Below are 25,196 nucleotides of genomic sequence, written 5' to 3'. Positions count from 1 at the left end.
CACGCGCGCGTCAACGCCCCCTCCCCCTTCCAGCCGGTTTCCAGTCAGCCGCGCGCGGATTGAGTCAAGTGAACCTACCGAGAGGTGGTGTTGACCGACCGCAGCAGGTTTTCAGTAAGAAACCTGAACAATCAAACTTCTTTAGGTAACTGACAGTAACGCCAAGACCGTCATTTTTTTTAACGGAAGGGTCAGCGGTGCCGCAGTCAAGGCGACAGAGAGAAGAAAGTAAACCCCGGAGGGAAAGCGCCCGAAGTGAGTTTGAGGATCACAGCTAATGCTAAGTCAGCCGGCCATTGCTTAAAAATACACGGAAACTCGTGTCATTTCACGAGTCGCTTGCTTTGACATAACCGCTGTGGTTACAGAGTAGGTAGTTGGGGTAGATTGTTAAGTTATATGTTACATTTAATTTAAATAGGGAGGTGTTTTGCCTTTACATTTTAGGCCACGAGCGAGTCACTTAGCAAGAGTAGCGTTAGCTCAGCAGCCGGTCTTGTTGAGGTTACACCGGTCTTCGGGACAGGTGATATCTCTAAAGATAGTTAGCTTTTAAAGCAACTTCACATCGTGAGGTATTCGTGTTTGGAAGTTAGCTTAATCTTACAACTGGTAGTGTCAACGCCTTTTGCTTCGAGATGCTGAAACAACAGCAGCAACCCGGCTCAGGGGGGAGAAAGGCGTCCAACGGAACCTCGGGCCCCGCCAGTATGTCCCCTCCAGTCAGCGGCATCAACAGTGGCAACAGGACACCGGCCGGGAGGTAAGCGGGCTGGGGGGTTGCCGTCAGGACAGTCCGAGGATTGTCCTGGTACTTGTGAGGCCTACTGGTTAAGGCTCTGTGTGCTCAGTGGGCGTGTCTTGGATGTGGAGCTTCTCTCCAAGCCAATGAGATTAATTCTTGTTGGAGTGAAAGGGTCTGTGGACCAATGAGAATGCCCACATTGAATCGAAGATTAAAAAAGAGAGATTGGTCCAGTTTGATGAAAGCAGCAAATCAGCATACATGCTATTCAAAGTGTATCTGAACTCTCAGAGAAGAAACGTTGATGATTGAACCAAAATAATAATAAAAATGTTACTTTGTAGCTAAGAAAGCTTGTTGGACAAACAAAATAATTAACATCGATTTTATTTTATGTTTAGCACCAGGTCAAACATGGTTTAAGTCACAGAGATGTGTGTTTACTGAACTCTTGCTTCGTCTTAGTCTTTGTTTTGTAACCGTCTGTGACTAGCACTGATACCTTCCCATTTGCGTATTCTTATTGGGGTGGACACTTCAATATTGATCTTATCCCATTGTTGACTGCAGTGTAATATTGCTATTTTCTTGATATGTTTACCAATATAGAATATCTAAATTAATACTAAACATTTTCTTTGAAGAAATACCTCTGTTCTGCTGAAAGCATTTTTCCTCTAAACCACAAAGATGGAAGGTGCATGTGGAAGTCTGGCAATAATGCAATACAGTTGGAAAGTAGCTATACTCATTTCTAAGCAGACACACATATTTTAACTGTACTGTTTTCCACAGGAATCGAACATCTGCAAAGCCGTCATTCCAGTCATCTCCTGTGAGTATCCTGAGTAAAGTTGTGCAGCAAACAAAAACACTACATATTGTACAATAGGGAAGAAATTTCTTATTTTTTAAGTCTCATTCATCACCATCTTGATATATTTGGGACGTATTCGCATAAACATGTCAACATCTGAATTTTTAGTTGGGACATCAGCACCGTTGGGTTGAAATATATGGATGTTTTTTTCTCCTGTGTTTACAAACGTTCTTTGTGAAACTTTGCTTGGTAGATATTTATTACCCTTTCCCATTCGCAGGTGTTCGAGGGTGTGTACAACAATGCCAGAATGCTTCACTTCCTCACAGCTGTTGTCGTAAGTCATTTAGCTTGTTATCAATGTTGTTGAGAGGATTTTCGAGAAATGACACGCCTTGCATTTATTACTTTTGTTTGTGAGAGGCAAGGTTTGCATCCTGTGTGACAGCTGCTCCTTAAAATATGCAGGTTACAAAATATGTAAAATGAATGCACAAACACTGTTCAGTTTTGGAAGTATTTATCTAAATAAAAATGTGTTTCTGAACTTCTCAGGGTTCCACCTGTGACATAAGAGTGAAGAATGGCAGCGTATTCGAAGGCGTATTCAAGACTCTCAGTTCTCGGGTAAGAAGCTAACGCCATGTACTTATTAATAAGTTATTTCCTGAGGTTGTTGTAAGTCATCCTGTGCAAGCTCACATAATCCTCATCTTGATGTTTGGTCCATAGTGTGAGTTGGCGGTGGACGCAGTACACAAACGCAGTGAGGAGGAGTGCTCAACATCACTTCTGCCACGGAGGGAGGACATCACTGACACAATGATCTTCAGCCCCTCAGACCTTGTGACTATGATCTGCAAAGACGTTGACCTCAACTATGCTACCAGAGGTACAAACACACGCATGCAGGTGGCCAGGGTACTGGAGGAAAGTATCAAATACTAGATTTTCACAGACTTGCGATGCATTTAAAGCGTTGACTTATAGTTCCTTCTGAAAAAGAGAAAAAGTTTTTAGAGTGTCCTTGATTTTAAAGTAAATGGTGTTAGACAAGAGTATTTTGAATTTCCTCTTGAAAAATAATTGATATTCTGACATTTGGTTTTAAGTAAACAATGATAACAATGGTACGTAATTTAATATTTTGAATGATGCTGGCTGTAAACAAATCTGGCCAAATGTAACACTTGGAGAATGTTTCATCTGTTTCTTTGTCTTGGATTTTAGACACCTTCACAGATACAGCCATTAGCTCCACTCGCGTCAATGGAGAACACAAGGAGAAGGTTTTGCAGAGATGGGAGGGAGGAGACAGCAATGGAGAGAGTTACGATCTGGAAAATGATGCAGTGAGTCCCTCTGTCTCTTTAACGCACACATAACCACCAACTAATAGACATGTCCCAATCCAAGCCATTTGATATTGAGAATCTGCCAATTCAGGGTTCCAATCCAATACTTCTATTTCCGTGACAATACAGCTGCACAGTGCACACTTGAAGTACATTCAAGTCATTAAAATCAATCCGATGTATATTCATGACATTGAATAGCTCCCGTTGCATAAAAACATACCTGCATCCAAGCTGTTCCTCAATGGGTTTATTTTTATTCATTTCTTTTTACAAAATCACAAATTCTCTCTCTAGTCTTTATGGCCTTGTCGCTGTCGCAAGTAAATATTTCTCTTCTTTTAAAAGTGTCCTCCAGTGTTTGTCGCTTTGGCGTAACCTTTGCCTGAGTTACCTGAATGAACTGTATTGCGTGTCTTTTTAATGGCTGTACATTTCTTTGCACGGATTGCATTAATAAATCACCATTATTGGCTTTTTGCTCCGGGGCTCATACATGACAGCAAAATTCAAGAGACTCCTGAGCTGAAATGGAAAAAGTGCACATAAATTGGGTAAATAACATGAATTAAACAGTCTTATACTGCGTTTTGCTGTCGTGTGTGTGTGTGTGTGTGTGTGTGTGTGTGTGTGTGTGTGTGTGTGTGTGTGTGTGTGTGTGTGTGTGTGTGTGTGTGTGTGTGTGGTTTAACCGCATGCTGGACCAAGCCCTTGCTCTGACACACTCGGCAGGTAGTTGTAGAATTGATGGCTGTTGTGTGCATGAAAGCATTGTGAGTGAAAACACTTGCCTGACAGTTGATTTAAAATGAAGGTTTGTTTTGTGCTCGATAGCTCAATATAGCAGATAACAATCTGTTAAATGCCTTGATCAAAACTATTAACAATTTTGGGGATTGGATCAGGACATTCCTACCAACTGATCATCTCATGATATAAATTCTTGTCGGACCCAGAAATGGTATAATGCTATGCACACTATACATACATTTATGTAAACAGGCTCTTATTTAGTTGATTATTAATGCTTCAATCAAAGAAACAAGTTGACTGTTTATCTTGACTTTTTCTTCAATGCTGTACAAATTTAGCATTATTTGAAAGTACTGACTATTTTTACTACCCCATTAATCTCTTATTTTGTTTTTATATTTGTTTTTTCAGGCCAATGGCTGGGATGCCAATGAGATGTTCCGTTTCAATGAAGTGAAATATGGAGTCACGTCAACATATGATTCCAGCCTTTCTATGTATACGTAAGTTTCCATAAAGATTCATTGCCTTCGGGAATACTTTATGTATTATAATTCTTTCTAAGATGAGCCAAAAACGGCAGGAAAACAAATATCCTAAAATTCTTTGTAAAATAATTTACACTCTTATTTTTATTGTTTTGCTTACTTCCAAACAAAGAAAATTCTTTTTGGCAATGAGAAAATACGAAGATGGTATGTTTTTATTTTGTGGTAATTAAGTTTATTAAACAGGCAATCATACGGTGTCAGAGTGTAATGTTAGCTGTGTATCTTTCATATCACACATATTCATCAATGTTTATTTTTTTTTTGTTCAATTCCTCTTCCTCATATAATTACAAAAAAGAGAGATTCTGTCGACTGTAATTTGGTACTTAAAATGACCATATTCTCCACTTATGTCATTGTTGACTTGATGAGGTAGAGACCCACTAGGAAAGTGGCTGCATGTTTCCATGACAATGCAAGCAATATCATAGATGCTAACTCTCTCGTAATGGTGAAATATTGCCTGTTCTACGCATCATGGTTACCATTGCAGCTGGGCGCCTTTTTAGGGGGTCGGACAACAGCACCCTAAATCTTTACCAGCTCACGAAATAGAAAATAATTGAAAATAAATATGACTATGATCGTCAAGGTTTTTCTTGTCCCACTTTCTCCTCCTGTCCAGTGTGCCACTGGAGAAGGGCACCTCTGACACGTTTCGTCAGAGGGAGGCACGTGCCGCTCGCCTGGCCAGTGAGATTGAGTCCAGCCCCCAGTATCGCCATCGTGTCGGCCTGGAAAATGATGAGGGCAAAAGTGAGGAGGACAAATACAGTGCTGTGGTGCGGGATGGCAACGATCGTGAGAGGGGCCGTGAAAGCCCTCGTGAGAGAGAGCGCGAAAGGGGCAGAGATAGCCCTGGAGCCAGCACCAGGTGAGAGGGGCCGATTGTTTGTTGGGCATGTAGAGAAGTAGTGCTACTGTCACACTTTAGTTTGTAGACTACAATCCGCCTGATTTTAAAATGTTTAATGAACTCAAAACTAGTTTTCATGTTTTTCATCATGTTTCAATGCACCAGTCGGGTCTAAATGTGTAGTATTTCTGGTATTCCCGGCGTTGCCACTGTGTGTGACGTATTATCCTTCCCTTACAGGGAGGGCAAGTACATTCCACTACCTCAACGACAGAGAGAGATGAACCGGGATCGGGAACGAGTTGAGAGAGGACCTGGTGGACCTCCACCCCACAACCGTCTGAGCGGAAGTTATCGGTCCAACCCTCCATCCTCCTCCCCCAGACCCCCACTGGCCTCTGCTGCCGGTCCTCAGTCTGGCATCTCCCCCTCAGAGAGAAACAGCCCTCTTTCAGGCCGAGGTGGAGCCTACGCTCCCCACCACCCCCAGGGAAGCCCAAGCCCAGGCCCGAACCCTGGCCCTGCGAGCTCGTACACACCTGCCTCTCAAGGAGGACCAGCACCCACGCCAGTCTCTGCTGCTTCATCTCCAGCCAGCCCCCCTGCCCCACACGGACATGCAGTCCCTCATTCCCACTCACTCCCACACACGCTGGCTGACGCTGGCAGGCCTGTTAATGGAGGTAAGTGTTAAGACTTGATGGAAAGTGTTTTAACATAATTTTTGCATGTTTCTGAGGCAGTATGAATTGCAAAAAACTTCTCTGCCTTTCAGTCTCTTCCAGAACATCTCCCAAAGCTCAAAGACCTCCACAGTCGAGCAGAACAGTCCGTACTTCAAACTCACATGCTCAGTCTACAGGTACATTTATTCAACTGCTGTCCTCTTCTATGTTGTTGATTGATTTTGCATAAAACTTGACCTTTATTCTTCACCGTCTTGTCCTTGCAGCTCGTTCTCCTAAATCAGGTTCTTCCCAGGACACGCCTTATTTAGACACATCGTCTGTCTCTATGCCTCCCCATAAGACGTCTGGTCCCGCCCCTCTTTTCCCTGTCGACGGTACGGTCTGACTTCTCGCCTCCTGTTTTATAGCTCAGCAAGAGTTTGAAATCAAAGTCAATACCATTTTTCTATGATGATGTGATCTTCATCTGCCTTAATGAGACCGTAGACTCGTTGCAGTAGGCCACAGGTATTAAAGGTTGAATCTACTGATGCAATTTTGCTGCAACTAATTAGTTTACAAATTGTCTCGTCTTTACAGTGAATGAGATCCTTGGCGCAAAGGAGCGCGCAGCTGAGAACCTCAGCAGCACAGAGGACGGCAAGAATAGTAAAGGTGTGTTTGTAAGACTAATGATTAGTCTTGATAAATTAGGCTTTTAATTTAACTTGACGCATGCATCCGAAGATATACAATCCACTTGTGCATTGTTGCATTCCTTGTATGTTTTTGGAAACATGTCTTGAGTTTGCTGTTCCAAAATGTTGACATTTTGATTCACGTTTGTTTCCTCTCCTCCACCAGCGCCTTCTGTTCAGCAAAGGTCGCAGATTGAGGAGCTGCGTAAATTTGGCAAGGAATTCAGGGTAAGAGTTCAGTTGCCTTTCCATGAAGCGTGAAATTTGAAATTCAATCTGTGATGAATCGAGAGGCTGAGACATCGCTGATGTTAGACGATTTTTTTAAAACATGTTTTATTCACTTGTTTCACATAACATTGAAAGTATTTTAACTTTTAGTCTAAAAAGTTGTTTATAATGAAGTTATTTGAAGTAATGTGACTTATTGACTGTTGTGCTACCATTTTTTTCACCCTCGGAGAGGAGTTGAAGTTCATACTGGTTTCTCCATGTCGTGACATTTAGTTTTCATTGGACACAACCTCAGCTTCTCAAAGACATTTGCTTTGTGGCTATTGGCCGCTCACTCGATTTGGTAGCTAAAAGTTGTATTAAAATTATTTAATTCTTCAGACAAAAAGCTAGAAATTGTCTATTTTTTTTCAGCTCCAGCCGAGTGGAGGCAGCTCTAGCTCGCCCAGCTCCCCAGCAACAGCAACTCCACCTACCGTCGGGGACGTTGCCCAATCCAGTGCAGCCCAACCCTCGCCATCAGACACTCACCCTGCTTCAGAGCCCAAAGCTCAGGCTTCAGCTCCCGGTACTTTCCAGCACCAGCCTCAGCCTTCACCAGCCCCTGCTGAGGACGCCACCAAAGACACCACAACTACACTTGGTGCTACAAGCTCCAGCACAGCACCCATTTCAGACAGGCATTCACCAGCCACCCCGCAGCCAGCCAGGACCCCAGGAAGCGAGGAGGCAACCGAGCAGACAGAGGCTGTGCCAGAGTGAGTTTCAAACAGATTTCTCATTGTAAATGATTTGATTTTGCTTACTAATGTCATTTGTAAACACTTTTTTCACACATCTTTCAGGCAAGTAAAGAAATCAACCTTAAACCCCAACGCTAAAGAGTTCAACCCTAATAAACCTCCCATGACTATGGTAAGCTAATTTATTCCTGCTTAACCCTTGAAAAGTACAAGCTAGAGTAATATATTAAGAGCACTTTAATAATCAGAGAATTTGTTAAAGTGGTATTAAAAGTATACAAATTATTATAAATATTATTTAGTATGAATACTTACTGCATCTATTTTGTTAGACTCAAACACTTTTTGACACTTTGCTGTAATAATATAATTATATTATTATATATATATATATATATATATATATATATATATATATATATCATTATTTCCTAATCATTTGACGATAACAAAGCAAAAGGATAACATCGAATATTTGACAGTTTACAGACCAACTTTAAAAAGAAGTTGGTCTAGAACCTTACTGTCAATTATAGTATAAAGGAATCATCGGGTCAGACTTTTAAATAATCAAAATTAGCCTGGAAAATTGCAAATCTAATAAAATGTGTTGTGATGAGCAAAGTGACGTGCAGTTTTTATTTACCTCTGGTTCTGTTGTCGTACAGTCAAAGCCCAACACTGCGCCCACCCCTCCTCGGCCAACGCCTCCAAGCCCAGTGGTGCTTCAACACCCTGGCGGACAGGGACCGCTGTACAATGCCCCCTACCTCTCCTATGTATCACAGATCCACTCTGTGCAGGTACGTGAGCAAATCAACTTTTACATTGTTAATACTTATGTTGTTTTAAGACATGGAAACACAACACATGTGAAGCACAACAGCTGGTTTGGCCATCAACGGTGTAATTGCAATTCCTGATGAGGAAGCATTCAGTCTTTTAAAGGCTACAACATTTTTTTATTTCCATCATCAATTTATTTGATTATGCTGATTACTTTATTAATAATCAAGTCTATACAAAGTATAGTATAACATGCCCATCATGGCTTACCAGACCAATAGCAGAGTCCTGAATTGGTTTATGTGCCCGGTACTTGGGTTAAAAAAAGGTGATTTGTAGATGATAGTATTTAGTCTTAATTTTATTTCTAGTTAAAACAAAGAACTTGCAGGTTGAATCGTGGGTGTTGGTTAATAAATAGACTTAAAATAATAGAATTACATATTTTTAATCTTCTGATTGGTTAACTTTCTTTTTTACCAATGCTTTTATTGGGACATCATATCATACTTGCACAGCATCTGAAGTACAAGCATGTCCAGTTTTTTTAGTTTTTTTAAACAAATGCAGATCAACAAATTAAGACAAATCTAAAGATTCAAAATCTAAGGATGTATTTATATAGTTTAGCTCTGAAATATGTGACACGTCCTCAGTAGGCAAGTGATGGATTGTTGTGCGGTGAAACCTGGAGATAGCAGAAGAAGTTGCCTTGAGGCAGCTGATATTTGCTGATCAGACTTTTAAGGCTTGCAATCCAAAAACAGATCTTTGAATGATACATTTGTTAGCCCAAAGCCTGTAGGCAGTCACGTTTAGATGTTAGAAATAGATGGTTATTGCATAACCAGTCAAATAGACTGAAGTTAAACAGCTCGAAGTATTTGTGGCAGTCCGTGTCTTCAGAATTGACAAAACACCTGTGCTTGGAAAATAATTTAAGTGAGTATGTCAAAGCTGTAAGTGAGGACATGTGACGGTAGAGGCTTTCCATTTTACACCAGTCCAACTCATTCTCATATTGCCACGTTAGTATTTTTTGTGTATTTGATGCCCAGTTGTAAAATATTAAATTAGGCATGCTAAGTCCCCCCCCCCTCCAGTCTTGCTGCTTGCTCAGCACTTTCCTATTTTTGCACCTTTCCTTCCCATACAAACGAGGCTTTAGGTCTCTTCCTTCTCTTTTTACTAGTCAAATGGCTTTTTGGGGGCAGTTTCTTTCTTATCCGATGCAAGATCTGAGAGTGTTTGTGATATTGGGCAATACAAATAAAATGTAATGTCTGTCTTTCAGCCCCCACCAATGTACCAGTACACCATGTCTGCAGTCAGCCAGGGAAAATACCCCAGGAACAAAGGTAAAAGCAGTGTTTTTTTCTCCAATGATGCATGTCTGTGGTTTTTATTCTTAGAATCAATTTGTAAAAATGTAAACTAAGATTAATGTCCTGTAGGCGCTTGTCAAAGCCAGATGGCTATAACCTTTGATACAATAGTCCAGTGACATTTGCTAAACAAAATAACAGTTTAAAAACAGCCCCTTGCTGTAAATGGGTTAAAGCCGTCTTGTTTTTCCATCCTCCAGGCTCAGTAGTGGCACAGCGTTCTGACCATGGTTCTTCAGCACCGCCGATGCTGCAAGCTGCAGCATCAGCAGCTGGGGCCCCGCTGGTAGCGTCACCCTACCCTCAGTCCTACCTTCAGTACAACCCACAGCAGTACAGCCAGCAGCAGGTTATCCAGGCCATGACACCCTACCCTGGACAGGTAGGAAGTCTGTCCTCAAACCCCTTTTTTTAATTCAGGGTTTAAATGGTCAGCAGAGTGTTTTCAGTAGCATCAAAATAAACACAAGTGGTTCTGGGAGCTTGTTATTCAGCTGTAAAAAACATTCACTTCAAGGTCCTTTCTCCCCCTCTTCAGCCGATGTACTCCATGCTGCAAGGTGGAGCTAGGATGATAGGTCAAGGTGGGGGTCCCCACCCACAGGCCTTGGGACCCCCAGGAGGCCCCCAGTTCTCTGCACAGGGAGACGGATCTCAGGGACCACAGCAGGGCATCTACGGTGAGTAGAGTTTATGGGAGGTTTTTCATACTTCCATAAAGAGTCATTAATTGTATTGATAGTAAAACAGTATAAAGCATCATTTTGATACTAATCATCTCTTTCTTTTTTGTGTAGCTCAACAGTCCTTCTCCCACCACTCGGGTGCAGTTCATCATCCCCAGCCCTCCAGTACCCCAACAGGCAACCAGCCCCCTCCCCAGCATGCTGCACCTAGCCCTGGACAGGTGACATACAGGACTGCTTGGAATTCTGCCAATTATACCGAAACACTTTTGCTGTGTCTTTCAAAGTCTGGATTTCTAGATGAATTGCATTATACAAGCCTGGGCCATTATGATACTAGACATAGGAAATGTGTTGAATTGTAGACTTCTCTAGGTCAAGAGGAGTGCAAAAGCTCTCCCCTACTTTCTCTGGGACACGGTTATTGGGATTATTTATCTCTTTTGACTTTGATCTTTCCTTTCAGAATGCCCAGTCAGGCCCACAGCCCCAGTCCTTGTACCACTCAGGTCCCCTGTCAGCACCCACCCCACCCAACATGCCGCCGGGCCACACCTCTCCACAAGGCTCTTACCCCATTCAGGGCTACAGCATCCACAGCCACCAGGGTATCCAACAAACATATCCCCTTGGACAGATAACACAGGTATGGTGTTGCCATTTTCTGCTGTATGGTAACTGTTCCTGCTCATGCATCACTGCAAATGACACAGCTTTTGCATTTAAAAAGTTGTATCTTTATCTACACTCCCAGGCCCATGTACAGGGAGCCATGTCTGGTCCCCACCACTCTGGGAGCCACGGTCAGCCCCAGTTAGTGATGTTGCAGCCACCACCTCAGCAGGGCCCTGGCTCAGTGCCCCAGCATCCCCAGCATGGACCACAGCAAGGAGCACACCAACACTTTTACATAGGACATCCACAAGGTAGGAGACGTAAAAGCAAAAGCCATCCCATGACCCTCTTTGTGGCTTGAAGTGTAGCATTCATAGTGTTTGCCGTTTTCTGTTTCCCTCACAGCAATGCAGGTACAAACGCACCCTGCTCCCTTCCATCAGCCTGGAAACTAAACCCCATCTACCCTCCTCCCCACCTCCCAAACTGTTCTTAGGAATGAGCCCCAACATCCCCACTGCCTGCTGGATGTTGGCCCAGACTGAACGCGACTCGTGAAAAACAAACTGAAAGGATCGCACGGAGGAGAAAGAGGACAAAGTCTCACAGCACCTTATTCTTCTGCTGCAACATTCATCAGTAAAAAAACGTCTGTCGCTGAGGAGGACCTTTTTAATGACGATGGCATGTCCGACCCCTGCTGCCATCCAGTTCTTCTCTCCAACTTCTTCCCATTTCAGAGACATGAGGCACCTTGCTGGGCAGACTAGTTGGAGAGAAAAACATGCGGGTAAAAAAACAGCAGCAGACACCATCTTCCAGCAGTGTTTTTAGCCTTTTGGGGTTTTGTAAGTACCATGACACAAATGGGAAACACAGACTGCTGTGGGATTCTCACGAATACAGCATGAAAGGACAGATTTGAAGAGAAGGGATTTTTAACAAATCATTTTTCCTTTCTTTTTTTTAAAAACTCGATCCAGTAGTTAAAACCACCCTTTTGCTTCTTCTCTCCTCTAGGAAAATATAATTAATAAAAAAAATGGACAAGACAAAAAAAAATATTAAAACAACAATGGCCAAAAAAATAAAGTTTTCAACTCGACTTCAAAGCTTTGTATCATTAATTGTTTGTTTTGGAATATTGCAGTTAGAACTTTGCATGATGCACTAGACAGCCACTATGAGACACCGGCATTTATTTTTTATTAGACAATTTGAAGCTTGTTAAAACATTTGCGATTATGTCAGGCTGACAAAATTAAGTCATTACCTCCTCAGAGGCTTTATGGATTCTCTTCACATTCTCATTAGCTTGAATGTGTTCCACTCAGTGGTTAAATTCTGCATGTTAATTTAAAATGGTCACTAGGGGGAAACCCACTTTATACACCAGCCTTGTGAGGCACAGTCCTTACTCTTCTTTGGGTTAGTGGGGCACTCTGCTTCCCCTTCAGGGAAGTATGACGCCACACTATGGCTCAGTGACAGCCCTCTCGATCGATGTACTAGAGACCATGCCAATGTGTCAGTGTGTGGCCTAGTTTCCCCTCAGTGTAAGATGCTGGGACACACTGCAGCAGGCCGTGGCGGTCTTCTCAGTGCGACAGGGCGTAGAGTTGCTCAGCGCTGCGCTCCAGTCGTTCCCGGTACTCAAGGTTGGAATAGTTGCCTTCAGGAACCCCTCGGGTGCCATAGAGGAGACCCCAGCAACAGCAAGCAATCACTGCTGTGCTGTCGCTGTCTCCTAGGCAGGAAGAAAAGGAAACATGGGACTTCACATACTGAGTGTTTAGCTACAATATCACTGTTTAAAACATACTATGACGTATATGTGAACTGATTTCTAAAATCAGGTCCTCTGCTTCCAACCATTCCACTGAGGACCAAGCACCGGACATGTGGTGACAGCCTGCATAGCTGCCCTCTCCCACTGGAACTCATCTGAGATGACACGGATCTTTCTTTATTCAAATCTCAAATCAAAACCCAGCTCTTTAGAACTGCTTTTAATGTGCGATTGTATGCTCCGTTTTTATTGTATATCTCTTATGATTTTAAACATTTGTAAAGTGTCTGAGTTATGAAAAGCGCTCTAGAAATCAAATGTATTATTAATAGAACATTATGACATTTTGGGCAGATATGTTGTTGGAAGCCGACAGCTGTGAGGTGGTAATTCTCGTTTGACAGACTATTAGATGACATGTTTTATGACTACTACCCAATGACTTGTGGCAAACTACACGTTTTTTTTTAAAGACGTACTATGGCATTTAACAAACGTGTACTTTGAGTGGTCGGTAGACTAGAAAAGTGCAATACAAGTCCATACTACGACTTTTCGACAGAAGGGCATTCCAGGAGTCCTTCTCAGTAATGTTTTCCAGCTCTTCTTTTTAAGTAAGCTGAGACATTTTCGTACTTTTAATTATTTATTTTTTTAGGCGTGCTAGTCAGGGGTCACAAACAGGCGGATCCGGACCTAACACCGATAGATAATTGTTGATTAACTGTTAACTGTTTTAACCGGCGCAGCTTTTCTATCCTTTACGGCACTCGTCCCAGCGGTCCAGGAAACAAACCAGCCAATAACATGCATGTCATGTGATAATACTCGGCCAATCAAATACTTCCTGACTCGTAAGATTTACACACGCGGGGGGCGGGGTGGAGACCGAGGAGTCGGGAGAATTACGTGAGTCGGATGTTATTTCATATGGCGGAGAGACGAGAGGCTTCAACCACGAATGGACAGACAGCACTTCTGATATAGCATGTCGAAGTTAGTCACAAAAACAAGGTCTTAAAGTATGTCAAATAAAAGGTATGGAATGTCAGAAAAAATTCAATGCTTTATCATCGCGGCGATCATTAAACATCAAACATTATTCAGGATTAATTTATAGACTTTATAAAATGCTTCATAATTCGGATACAATCAAAAGATAATTGAAAAAATCAAACTTCTATAAAAAGTGATAAAACGTGCCTCAAATAACTAATACATGTGTTCCTGTGATTGACATTTTATAGAAGGCTTTGTTGACTGCAAAAATAACAGATTATTGAAATTGGCAAACAACTTCAAGGTGTTACTACAAGGTTACATCTCCCGCTTCTTGTTTCATGTCCAACTTATTTCACCCGCAGCTGTGTGTACACCTGATCTGTAAGGAATGCAGATTCTCATCATACCAGTTTGTGTGGGTGAAGGGCACAAGCATGTTTTTGTCTAAACATCGGGCCCCTTGTCTACATTCATGTGCACGTCATGATGGGTATTTGTTAAAAGGGAGCTCTTACACGAGCCCCCTGAAGCTCACCAAAGTTTCATTATATGAACTTGTATCAAGTTAAATACTGGTTATGCCTGTCGTGAAATTCTAAAAAGACAAAAACATAAATATTCAATATATATATAGAAGCCTAATAAGGAGTTATGGTGAGTGTGTGTTATATGGAAGAATATTGTGTTTCTAATGTCACATTACATATTTTAATAAACATTGCATTGGATTGGTCACTCATCACACATCATCTCGTGCTTTGTTTCCACTATCTGAATTATATTGCAATACAGTGGTCCAACGAGTTATCACAAACTAAACTACTTTGTTTAGTTGGGCTATCTTACAATCAATACAGAGTAAATCTTGGTGAGAGTTTATCGCTGATAAATTATCACCTTGAAACCTAAGGTGATAATGAGGTCTTAAAATGTACAGAAAGCACCATAAAAGGGTACTTTAAAAAAGGATTTAAATGTAACTTCAGGATTCCTGCAAATACCTTGTTCATTAGCAGATTTGTTTATATCAGACTTTGCAGTAAAGACTGCTTGGTCACTACCTGCTGAATGAATATGGCCCGTCTGAGAAAAAGTGCCCCAACTGTACATATGAAAACATCTGTCTTCATAATTCAAAAGGATGCAAAAGTATGTCTTCCTGAGGAGCCATGCTGCGATTATCAAGCTAAACCAGAAGACTGCCAAAGAAGACAGTTTGAGTCTCTGACCTCCATGGAAGCCCGCTCTGCTCATCAGCTCCAGCCAGTCTGAACCCGCCCCCAGCAGAGCATCCAGCGCAATCATTGGAGCGTCGTGGCCGCTGCGTCCCGCCCAGCCTGACAGGCTGAAACTCTTGTAGGCTTCGTCTCTCTCAGCCGGGCCATAGGAGGAGGGCCAGATCACAGGCCCCACTCCACAAGAGATACCCCTCAAATCCAGATACCTGTGGATAGAGTTAAGAGATTTAACTAACATCAACAATATCCTCCAATTATAACTGTGCATGTGTGTGAACGAACACACACACAAACACACACACACAGGATGTCTATGAACCTTGGAATGAGTTATTACTTCACTTTCACTTTTGCAGGATCACATTACACACACAATATATATATATATATATATATATATATATATATATATATATATATATATATATATATACACACACACATACTTGAACAAAACCAAACCAGTGTTAGTTCAAATCTCATGTCGCTCTCTATTAACCTTGAGACTGTAAAAGGTTAGTAACAGTTTGCTAATGTAGGCAATCTGAATACAGCCTGACAACGTAACAAAGCCTGATTTCAGCGGCTCATACCACTGCCACTTGTCACAGAAGTAGTCCCAGTCTCTCTCGGTCTCCTCCACAGCGAAGCCTCGGCCCTGAACGAAGCTCTTTGCTATTGGACAGGCCTCGTTCAATAGGCCTAGACCCCAAGTCGTGATTGGCCTGCGCTGGACGGCGTATGCCGTAAAAAGGGCCGATGCTACGGCTCCCAGGAAACCAGTAGGGTGAGGATGGGTCATCCTGCCTGTCTCCACGGCAACCGCCACCAATGACAACAGCTGGTCAGGCTTTGGATACCTGATGGGGACAAAGTATTTAGGTCCTGATCAGCATTTATTATGTTATTATTACTAAGATATATTTAGCTGAAGGCTTCAACATGAACCTAATGAGGTCCATCCTACAGGAGAGAAATATGTTTTCTGTGTTAGTATTCTGTTTGGATACAAACTGTTTATACTAATTACTTTTTGTCATGCATGACTTCAGTTTTTTTATTGGTTCTGGCTAATGTTTTCACCCTGGAACTCTTTTTTGGTTATTTTCTGCTTCGTGATCAAAGACTGTGCACTGTTGCATTTATTATAAATTACTTTGAATAAGAGCAGCGGCTGTCTGTTTCAACTGTAAATGTGTATATGAAATACTTAATGTTAAGTTTTCTTTGTGTCCTTGGGTGACCAAACCAAGTTGCACTTTGCATTTTTAATAATGCATTTAATTTGAAGTGTGCCTCATCATCCTAACCTTTTCCAGAGTCTGCCTGAATATTTCTTTTTACCATTTCAATTTAACAACTTAAAAGCTAATGAAAACCATCGCATTACGGATTAATTCCTCTCTACAACCAAATGTGATGAGTTCAGAGCTTAAACGATGACTGGAATCATCGCTTAGCTGATCTACATTATATTAATCGCAACTATTTTGTTAAGTGATTAACTCGAATTGAATCACATTTTGAGCAATAATGTCAAACACTCAGATTCTCCAAACTAAAGATTAGATTGCTGGGAAACTGGGATGGACATTTTTCCATCCACTTTATTAATTGAAAAAATAATCATCAGCTCCCTTATTATTTCCTGAGATAAGACTCAGATACTTTTGTAGATCCCCAAAACCAGTGAGGAAATGTATTCACACTTACTGTTTTTCAGAGACAGTAAGTGAGGAGTTATTTTGGACTCTGACCTTAACTTTGTTGCCCTCTACCTGCTCGAGAAGGCAATACTACAATATGATTATGACAATTACAAATTGGACAAAAAAACAACGAAACATTGAAACTGGAATGCATACGGATTAGACTGTTATTTTATTTTTATTCTTTGTAATTTTTTATTGATTGATATAACAAAAATAAAAGAACTTTAACAAAACACGATAAGTGATAAATAAATATGCAAGGGAAAAAGCCTAAAAATGCTTTCAAGAGTTAACTCCAGTCTTGATTAAAACAAAAAAATAAAATACACTTCAGTGATTACAATTTTAAATACAAATGATTAGATTTTATCGTTAATTCCTTTGGCCACAATAATGAAAGTTGGCACAATTATTTTTCAAAATAAGCTTTTCTTATACAAGAACATCTACAAATGGGTACTAGAGAGTTAAGTGCTGGCTGAGCTGGACACGCATCTTACCTGAGACCAATGCACATGGACCTCATGGCCGCTCCACAGCCCGTCCCCTCTGGATTATAGGGCACTCTGTAGCCTCCTTCCTCTCCAGGCTTCAGCTGGGAGACTCCTTTAAAAAAGGGCAAATGAGAGCAAGTCAGATCTCTGCTAGAACTCAAAATAAATGGGATGTGATTTTAAAATGATCTTGGTGTCACCAGAAATGCTTGAAGGCCCTGGTTTCCTCCCATCCATGTCTTTCATACCCTCCACATATCGAGTAGCCACCTCATGCATGAGTTCCTCCCCCGGCTTGCCTGGGAGGGAGACAACGCAGAGTCAACTTGTTCAAACGGCAAACGTTGTCCTTATTAACTTGTTAAAGCAAGGGGCTCGTTAACAAGGCGGGCTGTTTGCCTTATCACAGCAAAGGTCATGTTGAATTTCTACCATTTTATTCCACTTGTGCAGAGCCGTAATAGAGCAGAAAATCAAGGAAAGACTGGAAATTAGATTTGACCTTTAGTTATGAGGAGGGTGTGGTGCGTGTGTCCTAGTGAGGGCTCATCACAACAACACTGATTATCAGATCAATACAATAAATTGCTTGTTTCAAACAGAATGAGCCAAGGAGGGACATACACTGGACAGAACAAATGGTTTTAATGTAATTTCAACCTCACCAGTGGCCAGTCCTTCAGCCGTTGCCAGATGCAGAACTGTGTCGTCGCTCACCGGCCAGTCAGGGAGCTCGGCCTTGATGTTCGTCAGACCACCGAGCTCGTTCAGCTCCTGCAAGGACAGAAAGGGCAAAGGCAGGCATTTTAGGGTAAATGCATCTTCAGCAGTCGGTTGGTATTATCGCAACCTGTTCCTTTCATATTAGTCCTGCACTGACCTGATGTATAGCTGGTCCAGACTCATTGTACTCCCAGAGCTGGTTCCTGTATCCCAGAGCATCACCAACACCACTCAGCAACATGGCTGCTTTATAGTGCTCCACTGTAGCAAATCTGATGGGACAAAAGAGACCATTACCACTCTGTTAACAAGTGTACGTATGCCACTCTGAAATGCCCTGTGAGCCATAAGAAAACTAAGCTACTCAAGGAAAACTATAAACCAGAAAATTGCCAATGTCGATGTTCTTTTTAACAGTCCTATTTTCACTGTCCTTAAAATGGAAACAGTACTGGGCAGAAGAGGTGACAAGATAATTTCTTCTGTCTGAGTAATTTAACCTTAAGCAGTTTTGCACATTTAAATGTTTATAATTGATTTGGTTTGTAGAAAAACACTACCAGTTAACCTTTTCTATTGATCATAATGACATTTAAAAAAAACGCTGTGCAAAGGGAATGCTTAAAAAATAATGAGAATAACAATAGAAATAAATGCACATGTGTCACATGCATACAGACAACCTGTTCTGACCCGTCATATGTCACCATGCATTCACCGAGTCGTCTTACACATTACGTTACTCTCTTGCTGTGGTGAGTGGAAGTCTCACCGGTCCATTGCAGCGCGTCTTTCCCCGAAATCAAGCGTCACCCGGCGGCCTTGCACATAAATTAACACCGGGGCTGCGAACTGAAGGGCTTCTCACTCTCTACTGGTGTGTTGTCCGTTAGCTCGGAGAGGCCTGCAGCAAACACCAGCCTTCATTCACCAAAGTGGTTTTCCAAACCCGAGACGGCAAGTTGGACTCCCTGGAAACAACGTGGAGGCTAAAAAAAGACGCAGCTACAAGGCGATTGTGGAAGGCTGCTCTCCAGCTGGCAAGATGGAGACGTCCCACAACTAATGGCAAATCTCCTCTGTGACATATTGACTCATTCCTACGCCCTCACGTTGAGATAGCTGCACCACAATGATCTCAATTTGGAATAATATCTCTGCTATTCGTGCAATATTAAAACCTAAATGAACTGACTTTCCTTTAAACGGGTTACCTATGGAGTCATGCCTGTTTCCAATTCTTAATGTTGGCATATTGACAAAAGCAATATAATGCCAAGCAGGTATAATGTCTACCATGCTCCCCATGTTAGCTCACATTTGCTTTACTTACTTATTTCATCCTTTTATTGTAATGTATAATCTTCCCAAGTGCTATTTAAAGGTGGAGTCTGCGATTCTAAAGTGATCCTCTCTTCATGCTCTACTAGCTGTCTGTAAAAAAACACCCTATGTAAAGAGCAAAGAAAGTGGATCAGACTGAGCTCGGGGTGTACCAAATTTCTTTTTTATTTTGACATTCAAAGCCTCCATTGAGGTTTTCAAATGAAGCTTTGAATACCTGTTAATTCAGGTGAGCCTCCCTTGATGTGTGTGTGGCAAGCAGCCACATTGAAAATGTTGTTTTTCAAAGGCAAAAGCCAACAAATATGGATTGAAGTCAAATATTTTGTTCGTAAAAAACATGCAGTGAATTTAGGAAATGATTACTTCTATCGTTTTAACTGGGCTCATTTAGTGTGTGTGTGAGTGAGAGAGAGAGAGAGAGAGAGGTGTGCTATTGCATGCATTATTTCTGTAAGCTGTGTACCTTGCAGGGTGTTGGGAAGATTTTCCATTAGAAACGCTCGGAGCGGCCACACAAAGTGTTGAAGTGCCAATAATTACCAATAATGGCAAAGTCCAACAGGCCTTGTACCTGATTAGGTCAGTACCACAAATATATAAGGAGGGTGCGGAAGGAATTTGGCCTCTTGCAAAACAGAAGACCTGACACGTGTGTGTTGTGGAGAGTTAAACCCACTCAGGTGCTTCATTTGTGTGGATTAGTTTATTTGTCTGTTGATGAAGGAAAGCCAAGGTGTAAATGATAATACCCTCACTGATGTGATGGTGTGAATGGTTGTCTGTCTCTATATGTGCCCTGAGATGGATTGACGACCTGTCCAGGGTGAACCCCGCCTTTCGCCCAATGTCGGATAATGGAATGGTTTAATTCAACCCAGAATCACAGAACACAGCTGAAAACTAGATCCCAGCACCTCAGCATAGTGCAGGTTGTACCCACTGCACAGAAAGAGAGACAGTGATCTTTTAATGTCAGACACAGAAACCTAAACTTTGTATGCAGTCCATGCAGCGGGGTGTCAATGCGAGTCGGAAGATGCGGCTCCACGCTGAGGTGTCAGCGAGCATCCGTCCTGCTAACATGTCCTTGAGCGAGACACGGCTGTTTTGTATCTGGCCAGGAGCTCTGATCAATAAAGAGATCAATGAAGCATTATATTGCATTAAAATCAAGTTGTGGATCCTCCATCAAGCTGCTGATGCAGACCTGTGATCTGCTCATCAATCTGATGGGCTCTGAAGCTCTTCCCTCCACAGGGTGGCATGCTTTCACAAACAGTGGCTTTGAATCAGACTCGGTGATTGACGCTGGCAGCTGGTGGATCCCTTGCCAGACAGTGATTCCCCACGGCTGACGCACACGGTCAGTCTTCGCCAACAGACGATTATCATCAAAGAGGAAGTGCAGATTGTTGGGGGGAGTTGAGGTATCAGGAGAGAGGCGGCCTGGAGGCTATTTGTCACATGAGTTGTCAGCGGTCATGAAGGCTGATGGCGAACAGAGCCGGAGAGAGGCTCCATGGTGCAATAAGAACAAATGGTCCATGTGCAGATATGCCTGGGCGAACTGTGACAGTTTCAGACTTTGTCACTATATCACCGTTGTTGTGTCTGAGGGACCTTGCTGCTGTGAGCATGTGTGTATGAGGGTGAGTGCTCCAGAGAGGATGAGAAAGCATATGACTGCATCAGTCATGACTGTTGACATTAAATCTCAGTCCGGGTTCCAAACAGCCAAATTGAGTTTTTAAGTGATATTTTTAAGTAATATTTGTATTCTTTTTTTTCAAGAGTTGGGTGAGAAGATTGATACCATTCTCATACCAGTACAATACAGAGCCATACAGCAAGTCAGCTTGCCAATGACTGGATTTTCACAAAATATAAAATAATTCTTTAACTGTGTCATTTATAACATGAATTGGATTCATCTTTGCTGCTCTTGAAAACCGCAGTGCTTTTACGGATGGTTATGGATACATTTCTGTAAAAGCTGTTGCCCTAAAACCTACATAAATTATGAATGTCTTTAGTTCCTTTCCTCCTGAAAGTACTTTGGAGACAACTGGAAACCGGATAACGAACAAGCCCATTACGCTGTTGCACTGCAGCCAAACCAAACAGCATCAAAGATAGTCCCCACTCGCCACTGCTAATTATCAAGCCAGAGACATTTCTCCTCATGTGATTATAATGTTTTTTAAATTGCCCCCTTTGGCACAGTTGAGCTCCAGTGAACAGCGCTCCTTCTGCACTGGGGGGGGGGGGGGGGGGGGGGGGGGGTAGTTTAGTTCTGCATGGTGACAGGCAGAAGGTACAGTAAGCCTGACTCACAATTCCGCTCCCAGGTTGCCTCTCAGGGATGAGGGATGGAGTCTATCACATGGGTGTTGGATGACGTGTCCGCCTGGAAGGTGGATGGGCGATGCCCTTCTTCCAATTGGAAAACACTCTCCGTTTCCTAAACATAAATGGTGTTTAATTAGAAATGTTGTGAAATGTCATCTTTTTTATCAACATCCAGCCTTTCTCCCAAAGATGTGTAGCAAACTGCTCAATGTTGGATTCATGAGTAGTTTCAGTATTTTATTATTCAGCAGAGTTAAATCGATAACTCAATTATTTAACTTGGCTGACTATATTGATAACCAAGTTATCTTTTAAGTCTTTTTTACGGCAAAAATTCAGCTTCCAGTGTACAAATACTTTTGGAGTGTTGGATAAAACATCGCTATGGAATCTGGGAAATTATATTGGGCATTGGTTTTCTTTTTCTAGTTTTCATAGAACAAAATATCAATTAATTAATGGAGAATAAGCAGCTGAATCGATAATTTAATTAATTAATTAATAACAAGCAAAGGATTTGTGCCGCCATTACTTTTAATTGTGATTTGTTGTTGTGTGCTATATGTTCACTGCAGTTTTGAGATTGATGCTGTCTGGTCGTGCTATGTTTCAGGGATTAAAAATGATATTTAAAAAAGTTGCTTGTTAGTTGCAGCCCTAGATTGGTTTTAAAATATTTAATCTTTACAGCCATCCATTCTCCCACCCTCACTTCTATCAGAACATACTGGGAAAATAAATGCAAGGAATATTTGGTCACTTGTCCCTGCTGTTCTGTCCCTCACATTATACCCCTCTTGTCATGTTGACTGTTGAGTCCCACGATGGTTCGATACACGGTTGGGTGGTCGACCGTCGTCATTCTCCCCCCAGAGGCTAAAAAAGAAGAGGAAAAAAAGTGCAACCTCCTCACCCGGCACCCCCGATCACACCCTCACCCTACCCTAACCGCCATGATACCCGAGTGCTATTACAAGTTCCACGGTTGCCTAGCAACTGGCTGGTAGATAACAATTGGGGCTGCACATGGTGGAGATTTAACACTGTTTATGGGGGTGTCGACGTGCGTGTATACGTGCGTGTGTGCAGGCAGAGGGAACTTGAGTGTGTGTGTGTGTGTGTGTGTGTGTGTGTGTGTGTGTGTGTGTGTGTGCGTGCGTGCATTCGTAACGGGAATCTGTAATGGCTGACGTGAGTGTTATGTGAGATACTCAATTTCACTGCTGCTGGGGTTGCAGATTGATTTCACGGACGGTCCACATTTTGGAAAATACACATTTGTTTTTCTTTCTAAAAGAGTTTTAGCTCTCTCTAAAATTAGAAACATGTCTGAACTCATCGTGGCTGTGACGTTTAATCAGAATCAGAATCAGAAACTTTAATTATTGCCAAGTGTGTTACATACACAAAGAATTGGGCTCGGTGATTTGCTGCGTAACATCATTTAAAATTATGAATATGAAAATGTACAATAAAATAGGGTGAAGGCTAAGCTAAACTAACCGACTACTGTAGCTTTTTGTTCAACAGTCAGACGTGAGAGTGGTATCAATGTTATTTATTTTCATCTCTGGCAGAAAACAAATAAGCTTATTTCTCAAAATGTTGAACTAATCCCACACGGCCATCATATATGTCACAACCAGCAAAGAACCTTCCTTCCTTTCCTCCAGTTCTGACAAAAATCGTTATTAGAGAAGAGCTCTTTATGTCAGTCTGGCTCAGACATTTGTCCCGTGAGCTTTGCTATGAAAGCACAAGTGCACTAATGGATAATGAAAGGTCACTCTTGTAGTTAATGTTCTAACTGTAATTATCTGAAAGACCCAATTCAGTAGTTTTTGAAGAGTCATTACTCTTCACACTGGAAATGACTCGACTGACTCGATAAAGTTTTGCTTTATGTTATTCTCGTCCCATTTTTCTTTTTTCCCCGCCTAGCATAGCCAAATGTTAAACAACAAGTTAATTATAGATTAGAATGAGGTGTAAATGGGGAGGATGCTGATTGTGTAATTATTTAAGTACTGGGAGAATCAGGGTTTTGAATGTTGTTTGCAAAGAATATATTTTGTAGCTGTTTAAAATATTCATCTTATTGTCTTTGTGAAGCAAAATGCTTCCCAGTACACCAGAGACGTGTCTCTCCTCAACAAAGGCGCAGCTCTCTGATATGTTTTTCCCAATAAATCTCGAATCTCTGAGGAATTTCTGAAGCGTTATAAGAGTGAAGGAGGTGTCCCTGATATGTAAAATCAATATCTCAAAAAGAGCCGGAATAACTTCAGTCTATTCTGTGATGCATTTGCTATATGATTTGATTATTTGACTGTTTTCTGGTGAAGGCCTCTCTTCTCCGTATATATCCAGAGATTTCAGGTGATAAAAAAACTATTAAATTCTCTGAAATGTTCACAACGACAGCTCTTCTCTTCTTCCAATCCCTTCGACCTCCTCCCTCTCCATTTCTCTTTCCTCTCTGCCGTTTCTTATCTTTCTGTAACCTCTGCTTCTAGTCTCTGTTTCTTTCTGCTGCTCAAAATCATAATTAATGAACACTGCACTTTCAAACACTTCAACAGGCTTGTTGATTCCAGCCCTGCGGTCACGTCATGTAATGAAGCAACCACATCGCTGTCAAAATAACATGTTGTTAATGTTTATTAATGAGGTTTTACACAAGTAGGGACGTGTTTCATCCATGTCATTCTGCAGCCTGTCCGTCACCATTTAAAAGGATCATGTGTCTAATATTTCCGTATGAAATTCATCTCATCAAATGTTATCTTCTGATTAGCGCGTCAAACTGAAATACAGCCTCGAAACCTGCTATGTAAAAGTTATTTAAGATGCAACACTATTAGCATTAATAGTCAGCTGTGACTTATTTTTCATCTTGCTGAAAAGTTCATAAAACCTTGTGAAACCGTGTGAAACTTTTCAATTTCCTGTGAAATGATACACTTTGAAGTGCCGTCCGCCTCAGTTTGAGAGGCTTTCTAGCAGAGGGACACCTTTTGTTAATATTCAATAACATCGTAATTCTTCTTATCTAGACTAGCACTAGTACTGGACAAAGACTTTATGAAGACTAAAAAACAACATCAGACATTCATTTTCAAATGCCCTTTCAAGCCTTTTTGCATATCAATGTACTTTTAATAGAATCCAGTTTTGAATGTGGTTGGCTGCACATCACCGGGGGCTGTATGTATGCACTTTTGAGAAGAAGAAAAAAGAAAGCAAGTCAATGCCATGCCCTCATTTTAAGAGAACATTTTACACGTTAGCCTAGATTTAGACATTGCTGACAAAACAAGCTTGTCAGTTTGCATTTAGTGAGTAAATGTATGCAAAGCTGTGTGTGATTTAAATGATGCAGGACTCAAGATGTATGAATATTACAACTGACCTGCAAGTACTAGAATGCTGTAAATATGAATTCTTTTATGTTTTTAAACACCGGCCGGGACTAAATTAGATTTAAACAGAGCGTGTTACTGACACCTTCACAACTGCAGTTTGAAGCCATCTGTGATAAAAAAATAAAAATAATGTTTTAAAAGCTTCCAACATAAATAAAAAAATATTTAAAAATATGTTTATTAACAACTGAAGAGATGGTTGCATCACATGTTTTCCAATTA

At 41.5% G+C, this 25,196-nt stretch overlaps 2 protein-coding genes across 6 annotated transcripts; one reads left to right on the top strand and one right to left on the bottom strand.

Annotated features, from left to right (window-relative positions):
- The first annotated feature begins 22 nt into the window (after positions 1-22).
- Positions 23-11,999, top strand: LOC117749020 (ataxin-2-like protein). 5 transcript variants are annotated; one of them, XM_034559211.1, is made up of 24 exons: positions 23-255; positions 639-763; positions 1,541-1,580; positions 1,846-1,902; positions 2,121-2,192; positions 2,298-2,457; positions 2,796-2,917; positions 4,085-4,176; positions 4,850-5,098; positions 5,321-5,763; positions 5,856-5,942; positions 6,033-6,143; positions 6,349-6,423; positions 6,613-6,674; positions 7,095-7,438; positions 7,526-7,595; positions 8,092-8,226; positions 9,504-9,567; positions 9,795-9,976; positions 10,133-10,274; positions 10,392-10,501; positions 10,747-10,926; positions 11,035-11,206; positions 11,301-11,999. In XM_034559211.1, the coding sequence occupies exons 2-24, from the start codon at positions 639-641 to the stop codon at positions 11,348-11,350; spliced, it is 3,144 nt and encodes a 1,047-aa protein (XP_034415102.1). In that variant the 5' UTR covers positions 23-255; the 3' UTR covers positions 11,351-11,999. The 5 variants fall into 5 exon arrangements, with proteins under 5 accessions (XP_034415102.1, XP_034415100.1, XP_034415099.1 ...); XM_034559209.1 differs by having other exon boundaries at positions 11,392-11,984; XM_034559208.1 differs by having other exon boundaries at positions 617-763; positions 11,392-11,984.
- A 71-nt stretch (positions 12,000-12,070) lies between these two features.
- On the bottom strand, positions 12,071-18,115 carry adprh (ADP-ribosylarginine hydrolase). Its single transcript, XM_034559242.1, has 7 exons — positions 18,011-18,115; positions 17,796-17,904; positions 17,331-17,429; positions 17,137-17,242; positions 15,518-15,784; positions 14,916-15,130; positions 12,071-12,642 (listed from the first exon to the last, which is right to left on the bottom strand). Exons 1-7 carry the CDS (start codon positions 18,092-18,094, stop codon positions 12,494-12,496), a joined length of 1,029 nt encoding a protein of 342 aa, XP_034415133.1. The 5' UTR covers positions 18,095-18,115; the 3' UTR covers positions 12,071-12,493.
- Positions 18,116-25,196: the final 7,081 nt, after the last annotated feature.

This window comes from Cyclopterus lumpus, chromosome 19, assembly GCF_009769545.1.
Source record: "Cyclopterus lumpus isolate fCycLum1 chromosome 19, fCycLum1.pri, whole genome shotgun sequence".
Taxonomy (NCBI): domain Eukaryota; kingdom Metazoa; phylum Chordata; class Actinopteri; order Perciformes; family Cyclopteridae; genus Cyclopterus; species Cyclopterus lumpus.
Note: the sequence above shows the minus strand (reverse complement) of the source record. Positions and strands in the feature narration are given on the sequence as shown.